This window comes from Leptonotus elevatus, chromosome 4, assembly GCF_054856555.1.
Source record: "Leptonotus elevatus isolate MCC_2025b chromosome 4, RoL_Lele_1.0, whole genome shotgun sequence".
Classification (NCBI taxonomy): domain Eukaryota; kingdom Metazoa; phylum Chordata; class Actinopteri; order Syngnathiformes; family Syngnathidae; genus Leptonotus; species Leptonotus elevatus.
In genome coordinates, this window is record NC_141242.1 from 16,361,350 (window position 1) to 16,373,658 (window position 12,309).

The 12,309-nt window shown below is 41.0% G+C and overlaps 1 protein-coding gene across 1 annotated transcript; it reads right to left on the reverse strand.

The window, feature by feature from the left end:
* Nucleotides 1–33: 33 nt before the first annotated feature.
* unc45a (unc-45 myosin chaperone A) lies at nt 34–6,576 on the reverse strand. Its single transcript, XM_086074752.1, has 19 exons — nt 6,432–6,576; nt 6,141–6,333; nt 5,496–5,671; nt 5,323–5,412; nt 5,051–5,218; nt 4,279–4,447; nt 3,867–4,037; nt 3,518–3,689; nt 3,114–3,414; nt 2,944–3,038; nt 2,699–2,840; nt 2,466–2,606; nt 2,185–2,312; nt 2,026–2,092; nt 1,836–1,949; nt 1,641–1,756; nt 1,042–1,159; nt 797–952; nt 34–724 (listed from the first exon to the last, which is right to left on the reverse strand). Exons 1-19 carry the CDS (start codon nt 6,453–6,455, stop codon nt 449–451), a joined length of 2,817 nt encoding a protein of 938 aa, XP_085930878.1. The 5' UTR covers nt 6,456–6,576; the 3' UTR covers nt 34–448.
* Nucleotides 6,577–12,309: the final 5,733 nt, after the last annotated feature.

Genomic DNA, 12,309 nt, shown 5'->3' on the forward strand with positions numbered 1-12,309 from the left:
GCGCATGCGCATTCACAAAGTCATTCCTGAAAGTGGTAGTGCTTCATTTTATTGTGCAATGTGCATTATAGCACCTGAACACGCACACGCGATCAAACGATGAACAATTTTCAAATAGTGTAGAAAAGCAAGTATGAAAAGTGAACCATGATTTTTTTTTTTTAATGAACCATGATTTTTTTTATGCATTGTATATATAAACATATTTGTGATAGAGTGATAAATACAGAGTATTTATTGCAAACGCTTAATGAAGCTTGTATAAAAGCCGTGACAAAAAATGTTTTGGGGTCATTTCTTTGACTAAATTAAGGAATGTTCTGGTCTTTTAGGAGCTTTGTAATTCATACAAAACTGAAGACCAGCACAGTTGAAATGGCTGAAGTGTTTAAGTGCTGGATATGGCTCTGATAGGATGCAGATTCACACAGTGGAGGTGGTACAGGCTTTAGTTCCTTCCAGCCTTTCCCTCTCTACTCATGATGATGCCATACTCCATTGCCTTATCCAGGCAGTTCTGAGCTACCTTTGAGACTGCTTCTGGTTTGCCCTGTCCTCCCTTTGTCAAGACAGACAGAATCTCCAGGATTTCACTCTCAATAAGTGTCTCTGCCAGACTCTTCTCGGCTTGCATCATGTTACAAACGATGACTGCTCCACGATGGCGCAAGTCAGATATTTCACTGAGCAGCAGGGCCTGCAGGATCTCCAGCCAGTGGGTGGTCTGGGAAAAAAAACAGGAATCATGAGAGCAGCAATTTCGAGTGCAACATGGAGGTAGAGATGAGGGACTCACGGTCGTGGTGATACGAGCGCAAATCTCAGGCTGCTCAGCAGTCAGCATGGCCAGTGTTCCTGCAGCAGCTCTTCGAAGCCTTTCGTCCTCCTCGCCACAGTAGAGGACAAGCAGCTTCAGGCGATCATTACCAGTGGCAAGGTACAGCTCTTGCACCTGACCGTACACATCAGGGCAAATTCGCCGTTAGGATTTCCAGTTCGGCTTTCAAAACATGCCTCTGCGTCACGGGTTGTATGCCAAACCTCTGTGCTCAGGATAAGGTTACACATGCACTCTGTGGCAGCTGCTCGGACCAGGGCGTGCTCTTCAAACATGTAGCCTTCAATTTTTGGCACAGCTTTCTCTTTTATTATCTTTTGTCTGTGAACAACAAAAGCAGCAACACAAACCCATATCAGACTTTGTGTAATTACTACATTTGAGGAAATGTTACGACCATACATAAAGAGTTAATGAGAAGAAAGAAGGCCTAAAACTGTACATTATTTAATACAGGCTTCCAAACTTGGTGGTACTGGTAACATCTACTTGTACTTTATTTACATAGCAGAGCTCCCTTTAGTGAATTTTTTTAGGTAAAAAGAGCAAGATTACCATGAGAACGTATACATTATGTATATATGTCACCTTCGTGTGCTACAAAAAAAAACAGCGGCTGGATTATCTGTAGGAGAAACCATTTCATGTGACCCTGTGTTTTTTATTTTTTAAGACTAAAAAAACGTTTTTGTCTTAAAAAAAACACACACACACAGGACGATATAGATTTGTAGACTAGATGATTTTTTTTTTAGCCATTTCATGTGACTTTCTTAGGAAAGTCTTCTCCCTAGTGGCCAACCTGAGTCTCTCACTGATTCCGGCCAGGTTCGTCAAAGCCATGAGTGCCTCAAAGTTCTGTAGCAGGGTGCAATGTAGATTTAAGAGGCTGATAAAGGGGCGCACAACCTCATAAATCTGAAATAGCAACACAAGATTACTTTAACACCAAATGTAGTTTTAAAAGCAGAGTACATTAGTCGATTTTTTTTTTTACCCTTTCTCCGGGGAAGGCAATCTCTGGATTGGATGTGATGGTTATTTTGGAAAGTGCTTGTGCTGCTTTCACTTTTCCTACTTCAGTGTTATCAGATGCAAGTGGGATGAGAGCCTATTTCGGAAAACAATCAACATACAGTACAATAACCCTCAGGTAGGGGTCAAATAAGCATATCAGTGTAATGTACCTTTCCCCCACCCTGAGCCACTACAGTGCCTCTGTCTTCCTGTCGCTCCACCAAAGCCAAGAACACCCTTTCGTGAAACATGGAAAAAACAGACTGAGGAAATGTACAGATGGGTGGCACAAAGACAACAACAAAAAAAGACTCAGACTAACTTCATACCTGGCAATACATTCTCTACAAGCTTCTGTGAGAGCCGGACTCTCATGTTTGACCATGCACACTAACGCAGAAACCACTCCAGCCTCCAGTAACCTTATTAGCCTCTTCTCTACACAGGAAGCTGCATCCTGGTAGATCAGATAGTTTCACATTATCTTGTTTTACAGGATAAGACTGATTTAATAATACACAGTTAAAGCATTGGATCTATCCATCGTAAGAGATATTTCAGGAATTAGAAGCGGATACGGGTAACCATTTAAAAAAGGGTATTGGCATACCTTTGGGTGTTCCTCTGGCACATGCTGCTTTGCATACTTGGCCAGCTCCACCATCTGAGGGTCAGGCTTTTCCACCTCATAGCTGTTGGTGCAATTCACCAGAGTGGAGCCTACAGCAAAGAGCACTGTTTTGTCCTCAGACTGCAAAAAAAAATAAAAAAAAGGCTTGGTATGTGTATTATACTGATTGTAGTTTCACGTACTACACAACTAAAAACATGTCTCACTCAAACCTTTGCCAATTCAAACATGGCCTGAAGAGCATTCCTGTGTTCGACCAAGTCCTCTTTCACATCAGCATCAAAGGTGAGATAGGCAAGACCTTCCACGGACCACCGACGGGATGTAGGGGGCAGAGACTCATTACAAAGCCACCTAACAGGGAAGTATCCATCAACCACCACTTATCTGTTTTTCCCTCCAACAGCAACTTAGTCCTAAATTGTATTCAGTTGGAAAATTAAGCAGTCATACATACTTCCGGCATTGTTTGGAAAGCTTTAGTGTTGATCCTTCTGCAAACTGCTTCATGCTGAAATCGGTCCCTCCTGCTGATCCAAGCTTGCACAAACCCTGTATAATCACCAGAGATCAATGATAGTTCCGGTCTACATTTATGGATGCTCACATCTACGAAAGCTTTCTTACCACCAGGGCTCTCACACGTATCCTGTCATTCTCGCTTTTCTTGTAGAGGTCCTTGAGAAGCGCTACACCTTTGGCTGTGATCATGGAAGCCCTCTTAGCTTTACCTGCTGCATGAATAAGAGCCTCTACTGCTACTTGCTGGTAGATGACATCTTCTGAGGCACACAAGGCTATAACTGCATTCATCATTCCTGACATCTCCAAGGTTCGGTTGCCAACGTCACTTGGCCCTTGGAGGAGCACAGATACGGTCTGGATGGCTCGCAGCTTGGCTTCAAGGCCCGTTTGGTTAAAGTGTTGTCTAAATACAAATAGAAACAGCAATAGTTAAAGGAAGAGCAATTTTCTCTGCTATTTTGTCACAGAGTTGGAATAATTTTGCGAAACCTGGGTGACCAACTCACTGAACGTAGTCTTCACACAGTTTGTTAAAGTTCTCCCTCTCCTTGTCACTTTGAAGATCATCATAAAGCTTGCTAAGCAAGACTGAGCAGCTCATGTGGGAGTTCTCTGTGAGTGTTGGCCCTTCTGAGAGCTCAGGCACTGATGCAGCCACCTCCAAAATCTTCTTCAGGCCTGCAAGAGGAATTAATTGATCTGCGTAAAGACATGGAACTACAAAATACTAATTGCCTTAATTTTCGAATGGCAAGCATGCACACCCATTTCCTCATCTCTTATTAAAGCAACTAGACTCATAATTGTAAAATGTGATTCTTAATAGAACTAAAATACTTTTGGAGACGGACATACCCTGGTCTATCACCCATAGTGTCAGGGAGTTGTCTGGGTTCTTTAAGGACTTGCGGGGTACTTGTTTGACTAGAAGGTTGATGGCGTTGTCTCTGCCAGGTCCTGACACATTTGATGCCGGCAACATCTCCAGGAGGTGACGCAACATTGAGCGAAGCTCTTTGGATGGTTCTGTTTTAAAATCAATACAGCCAACAAACACTGAACATACCTGAGAGAAGGCACCTCACCAATACTGTCTTTTATATTCATAAAAAGTTTAAATATTATGCAGGTATTGTTTTAAGTAACAATTTTCTGTATTCCTGTTGGAGTTCTCACGTTTCCTTTAAAATGTCAAGTCAAATTCCAACAATCAAGAGAAACAAGCATTTTATGAAACAACAAAAATGACTGGAGTCAGTAAACTCACCAGGAAGTAGGGCTTCTTCCTTTCCCCTGATCTCTCTCTTCATGCCCTCTGTTAGCGCCTCAAACATCACCTGCAGCAGGTGGCAGGTGGCCAGAGAAACAGCAGAGTCTCCTGATCCCATGACTGCACACAGTTGCTCCATGCCCAGCTCATTCACTATTGCCATAGTCTAAGAATAAAACCATACATTCCAGCATTAAGAACAGAAAGGCAAAACCCTGTGGTATAAGGTGGATGGCCATTGTCTTTGAATAATGTGGATAAATAATGTTAATTCATTGTAAGTCCACAAAATAGAAGTACACCATCATGGACATAGCCAACAGCAATGGACTGTAGGTTTTTCTGGATTTCCTAATGCAGTTGAAATTGCAAGTTGGACAAGATGTTTCAAATATTGGGGTAATCGATCTAATGTATGTGGTTTATGAACTGTTGGTAAAAATATTGTAAAAGTTTAGTATAATACTTGCAAAAAAAACCGGTATAACTTGCTGGGAGAAGAGCATGGTAAGTTAGTGGTCATTAGCATCACTGCCTCAGAGTCAAAAGGTTCTGCATTTAAATCTCAGCATAGACCCCCCTGGGTGGAGCTTGCACGTGTTCTTCTTGTGTTTGTTTTCTCTTGGTATTCTGGCTTTCACGCGCATTCCAAAATCATGCTTCTTGAATTAACTGGAGTCATATGTCCATTGGCATGATTGTAAGCCCAAGGTTTAGCCCAACTCTTCACCAAAGTCCACTAGGAATGGATGTAAAATGTTTGCCTTACTCTGGACTGATGTTCTGTACACAAGCCAACCAGCGTCCTCAGAGCAGAAAGGACAACATCCTCCTGCTTTGAATGAAGAAGTTGGTCAATCAGCCTCACACCATCATTACGGAAGATCTGTTCAGCTCCTGCGTCTTCTCGAGATAACACCACTAGATTCTGTGCAGCCTGAAATGAGTTAATTGACAACATTATTTGGGCAGAACTACACCACAAGAAAAATAAAATAATCATTATCTTTTGTGCGTTCTTGCATGTGAGGGCAAACATACCTTTTGTCGGTCAGAATCGTTCACAGATGTATCAACAAGAAGTGAGAACATCTGTCGCACACGTGCATCTGTCGAGTTTGACTGTAGCGACTACAAAGATAAGATTTTTTAAAAAAGCACTATTTTTTGTTTTGTTTTAGAAGATCACAAATTAATCACATGCATTACATCACCTTCTGCTGGATGTTTGCCCCCAGCTGTCTGAGGAGATCTTGGAAGGCTTTGTTTTTGGGCTCAAGCTGGGCACACCTCTGTGCATCCATGAACGCCTGGTCAAGACGTCCAAGTTTCTGGAAAGCCTGGGCCCTCCGAAACCTGGCTTTCACATCACTTGGGTCAGCATCGAGAGCTAAAACACAAATGAACAAAAATGACTAAAAGTGAATTGTACACATACACACACTGGCCATAAGATTATGTTCACCTGCAAAATGTAATGCAATCCGGTAACAGAACTGTACTTACTGTACTGGATATTAAAACATGCCTTAGTTTACAAAGACAATTATCCTGATTTTTTGATAGCCAAGAGACATGCACATAGAGCAATACATTAATGCAATAATTACAAACAGCGTAAAATTTAATTATTGTAGTAAAAAAAAAGAAGTTTTTCTGTCTTCTTTTTGTTTTGTTTTAACTTGGGTGTTTACATTGCCGAGCTACAATAATCACATTGAATTACCCAAAGTTTGAATCGGGTTTCAGATTAAGTGTATTTTAAGAAATACATTTCCAATACATTTTGCATAAAGCATAATCATAATTTAAAAATATATATATTGATATTACACCATGCACAAGAAAGAATATATTACATTTGGAGGCATCCGCCTCTGCCTTGTTATAGTCCTCTAGTTTCAAGTAGCATGCAGAGCGGTTGCGGTAAAGTACAGCGCTTTCTTGTCTGTTGTCACTCAGCTTCAGTGCTCTGGTGTAACAACACACAGCACTTTGCAAGTCCCCGGCCTTGAAAAGATTGTTCCCCTCTTCCCTCAGGGCTGCAGGACCCTGAAGATAAAGAACGAATGGTCAAAAAATTCAACAAGAGCTCACGGTCACAATGCTAATCGAACAAATGCGTCTGCAGTTACGTGTTACATTGTTACCTTCTCATTTTCTGTCTCGCTCATCTTAAAGTTGCTCCGCACAATTCGGCGTTGGGTATATGACGACTGATTTAAAGTTACTCATAAAAATGACTCGTTAACACCGCTAACCTACTGACGAACAAGCTCCGCTTCCGGGTGTATGGCGCGAAATGATGACGTCACATTCCTAACCACGCCCCTTCTTTACAACATATTACCATAAAAGGAAATCCCGAGAGTGCGCTGTAGTTATTAAATATATATATATATATATATTACAGTTCCCATTTTTTGCTAATTATTAGCACAGTGATTTGCAAAAATCTAAAAGCCTCTGTAGCTCAATATAAAATACAGTCACTACTACCACTAGGTGTATTACAGTGCGCAATTCTCAAATCGATTCAATACGAAGGCCAAATAGATTTTTAAACATCACTTTTTGATGGAAATATTCAACAAAATGTCTTACTTTGGGTTAGGGTTCACACTTTAAGCATGGAAGAATGTTATATTAATGAAACATTAAGCCTTAATATTTTATTTCAGTGCTGTTCAAACATGAAACAGACTGCAACCTATTTGTTAAATACAGTGGCTTATAAGCCTGAAGTTTCCGATAAATACATTTTCATACAAATCTTACATTGTACATGTACAAGTTTACTGATTAGTATTTTCTAAATTTCTAAATAGGGGTGTGGGGGGGGGGGTAACCATTGTAAATTATTATTTGAAATAATGGCTAAAAAAATAAATCACACATAATGAAACTGTTTTTTGTCTGCAATGCCAATGCCAATCACCATAAAAACGTTTTGACATTTGTGTATGAAGAATCATTTATGAACAACAAATTTACTTGAATAAAAACATGAAATTTACATTTTAAGGAACACAATTAGGATTTTCTTATAGTGCAAGTAGCATAAAAAATGCCTTACTTTACATTTAGCTTGATTCAGGTAAGAGCAAATGCCTTTTATTATTTTTCTGCAAGTGTAGATGTTAATATATCATTATTGGGACTGTACCCAACAATTAATGTAACTGCCACATCTCAGCAAGCTACAATGTTTGATTTTGATAAAACGCTGTGATTGTTTTTTTTTTCTTTGGTTCTTCATTGTCCCCCTAATTTCTGAACACACTTCTACATGTTTCCTATTAGGACCTTACTCTGACCGCAAAACCCCCAAAATGAGCTCTTAGTTAAAATAAAAACAAAGATAATGTAGAAATTTCCACATACATGTTTAAGTATATTTCAATTCAGCTATCATTGAGTACATGCTAAAAGTTAGAGTTTTCAGGAAGATTTTATAAAAATTCGGAGTGAGTATTACAAATTCCGACATATTCTGTGTACATTAAACGCATCAGTAGTTAGAGCAGAAGCTGTACAGTGTACACACTACTCAAGCTCCATGCCAGTCCCAATGGAAGATTAACGTTAGTTTTACCGGAGAAAGTGGATGGAAAGGATCGTGGTATTTATGAAACTGAGGGGGATATCTTCCCCGCGTCCTCAGAACCAACTGCGCCCAAATGTCAGACTTCATCGTAGTTGCGAGGCTCATTACAACTTCTGTCACTACATTTCAATTGAAGCTAGGCTAGCACGCAGCATGCTATGTGATCATGGCTACAAGATCTATCAAAATAAAAACATTGGTTTTGCTTGAGTTTTCTGCGTTCTATGACCTTGGCTTTTGTTTACTGTGATTGAGACTACGTAAATACAAACGGAGAGACCAATTTAACGACCGCAGGTGTCGTGGCGAGCGATCTGGCAAAATGGGGCGCGTCTCGTAGTATGACGTCATCAATGATAAAATAATATTAATAATTTGTTTTATGTGAAGTATGTTTCTGAATTTTAGTTTTGAAAGGCAACAAAAGTACTTTCACAAACTATTTTTAAAAATAGATAAATAAATAAATGGCATCAGTGTCGGCACCCATAGTCCCCACCCCCTCTGCACGTGCCTGCATTTTAGTGATGAACGTGTGTATTGTTAGTGATTAGACAGTTCTGGGGAAATATTGGGTGTGCCTGTGTAATGCCATCATGTTGTGAGGTGGAGATCACTCGAATGAGGCACCATTTTCCCCCGACACTTTTTGAATTTAGCCAGTTTCATCCTTTGAATTATAACTTTAATTCAACAAAATATGCCTGCCAAATCTAATATTGGGGTCTAACCGTCTAAGAAACTGAGTGATAAAATAAAAAGGGGGTCTTCAAAGCAGCACATACCGTCTTATTATTATTTTTTAACTTGTTAAAAAATAGTGACCACCGCACTCTCCTACCCCCGCCCTATACTAACTGCCTACGAGCTGTATATGTACGTATAAATTTTTTTGGCGCATGCACGGGTACAGAGAAGCATAATATATGTATTTCTTACGAAATTGAAATTATTCAAAACCCATATGAGATGTGGGATGATGATAAACGTTGGTCCGACTAACCTGGTTCCTGGCTACACAGACATCTGCTTTGGGGACATTTACTCTTATTTAATACAAAGCTACATTATTCTTCATTGATAAGTGTCCTTTGTGGTGCCAAAGGAAAGGAGGCGAGAGAGGTGTATCGAATTACAGTAAGTTTGTGGAAGTACATCACTCCAATAACCAACACCACACCCCCTACAAACACACTCAACAATCATTATTTCCACGGGGGAATTATGTCAACAAGCACCACACCTTATTATTTTGTTTTTGAAAATGCAGTGACATTAGTTCAGTGTCACTTGTTCCGTGATGCGAGAATTTCAATGGCATCTGATCTCTGGTGTTGCAACTGAATACCAGAGCTTACACAATTCTTTTCAAATCCAGTCTTGGACAAACATGCAGTCATGTTACGTAGCATTGTAGCACGTTTAATGCAGCTGTCAGGATAGGACTTAAGGCTACTGCGTATACAAGTGAGGCTGGCAGGTATCAAAACACGGATGCATTATGTAATATATATTCGGATAAGATTAACAAGATGTGGACACTCAAGTATAAAACTAGGCACAAACAATAGATTTTGTCTCATTTATAGGAATCCATAACACAATTCTGATACTCGTTGTCTTTTGATCCTCCGTTCGTAATGCTGCACAATTTTTACTTTAGCCTTCACGTTTAGCGATCCTGGATAGCTCATTTCAAGGTGAGGAACAAGTCAGGGTGGCTGTTGATCGTGCTTTGGAACACCTGAATAAGACTGCGAAAACAATATGACGATTTGTTGACTGTTGCTTCAACGATTTGCATGAGCGTGTATGGGCTATTGGCTATTCATTCATATATTCAAATCAGTGAGATGCTAGCGCCACTCCAACGACTCACCACATTATCATCCGATTGGACCCCGAACCAGTCATGTGCTTCATTCAAGTTAATGAAGCTGTTTCATACGTCATATGTCACGTGATGTGAAGCAAGCTTCGAAGCAGTGCTTCAATAGAAATCTTCTACTCTACATCTTGCTTCGAAGCTTGCTTTGAAGCTTCAGTATCAGCCTGCCATCACGAGCCCCAGCGGGTGCTTAATTTTATGAATTTGTTACTCATATTTACATTTAGACAACCCTAATCCAGCTACCCATTAATTCTCTCAACCGCGTAGCTTCAATCGTCTCATTTACAGTATTTCAAATGCCAAACATGTTCATGCACTATAGCAAATTTGTTCCCTTTGATGTGGGCGATTTTCCATAAGCAAAGTGCGCGCAGTGCATTATGTGTAAAGGTGGCACACCGGCTAGTAACACTGTTGTTGGCCCGAGGGGCGACACCGGGACGTGAGGAAAAGGTAATAGGATCCTTAATCTTCACAGAGGCCTCAAGGCAAGGGGTTGGAAGCAGGTTCTTCTGGTTGTGATGTGTCCCGTGTTGTGTGACCCAAAGAACTATAGTGATGGTTAAATGCCCCAGCTGGGCCATAGGGATATTTTACTGATGAGATGAGTTACCGAGGAATGTAATGTTGCATTAGTTACTGAGAAACGTAATGATTGTGTACATCGCTAGTTTTGTAATGTGTTAGTCCAAACACTGCCAACAAAACACAATGAGGTATATGCCACGGAGGAGACGGGACTTCCGACTTCCGGGTTTTCACTCATCAGCTTTGTTTCAGTTTTGTTTCTGGTTCCGGTTTGCATCATGTGGGCCCCGTCCCAGTACTTGCGCTTCCGCCTTTGTGCTCCTTGGTTTCGCGTTCCCGGCGACGGGTGTGAGTGTGTAGTGTGTCTATCTCAGTTGTCCGATGCATTTCAGAGAATTGAGACGCTCTGCGAGCAGTATGGTTTCATGTAAAAAAAAGAGTACCACAGTTGCAGTATTTGCTTTGAGGATGTTGATAGAGAAGTACAGAGGAGGTCAGAAGGAGCTGCATTGTGTCTTTGTAGATCTGGAGAAAGCTTATGACAGGGTGCCCAGAGAGGAACTGTGGTTTTGTATGAAGAAGTCCGGAGTAGCAGAGAAGTATGTTCAAGTGGTGCAGGACATGTATGAGGACTGTAAGACAGTGGTGAGGTGTGCTGTAGGTGTGACGGAGGAGTTCAAAGTGGAGGTGGGACTACATCAGGGATCAGCTTTGAGCCCCTTCTTGTTCGCTATGGTAATGGCCAGGATGACAGACGAGGTTAGACAGGAATCTCCATGGACTATGATGTTTGCAGATGACATTGTGATCTGTAGTGAGAGCAGGGAACAGGTGGAGGAGAAGCTCGAGGCGTAGAGGTTTGCCCTGGAAAGGAGGGGAATGAAGGTTAGCCGTAGCAACGGAGTATCTATGTGTGAATGAGACCCAAGTGGGAGAGTGAGGTTAGAAGAGACCAAGAAGGTGGAGGAGTTTAAATATTTAGAGTCAACAGTCCAGAGCAATGGAGAGTGTGGAAAAGAAGGGATGAAGCGTGTGCAGGCAGGCTGGAACGGGTGGAGAAAAGTGTCAGGTGTGATAAAAGAGTTTCAGCTAAAATGAAAGGAAAGGCTTATAAAACTGTGGTGAGACCAGCGATGTTGTTTGGTCTGGAGACAGTGCCACTGAGGAAAAGACAGGAGGCAGAGCTGGAGGTGGCAGAGATGAAGATGCAGAGGTTCTCTTTGGGAGTGACCAGGATGGATAGAATCAGGAATGAGTACATCAGAGGGAAAGCACATGTTTAGAGGCTTTGGTGATAAAGTCAGAGAGGCCAGACTGAGATGGTTTGGACATGTCCAGAGTAGAGATAGTGAGTATATTGGAAGAAGGAAGCTTAGTTTCCAAATGCCAGGCAGGAGGTCTAGAGGAAGACCAAAGAGGAGGTTTATGGATGTTTAAAAAATACATGAAGGTAGTTGGTGTGAGAGCAGAGGATGCAAAGTTCAGGGTTAGATGGAGGCAACTGATTCGATGTGCCGACCCCTGAAGGGAAAAGCCGAAAGGATAAGAAGAAGAAGAAGAAGTGTTTTTTCTCTCCATAATGTGGTAATGTAGTTGCTTCGTGTTCGGTATATGGTTGCACTTAAAAAGCTGATGTAACTTATAAATTGGGATTGTATTCCATTCCAAAGATCTGAAAACAAGAAGGTGAGGAACGTTAGTGAGGAACATTACACATGCACTTTTAGCACTTAAATCTCTACCTCCATTAATCTCCACAATTCAAATGAGGGCTACTTTGGTAGGCAAGCTTTTCAAAACTTGCTGCCTCATTTGACTGTTACCCAGCTCACTTAATGGCCACAGGCCCAATTTATGACATATTTCCCAATAACTTTTGATTGTATTTTATATTGACTTTTAGTGCGTGCGTGCAGTTAGGAATTGTCCATAAAGGAAATAATTTTGAGACGTGTTTCTCATTAAAGTCTGGTTCCAAACGTTATAAAGTATCCAATTACTA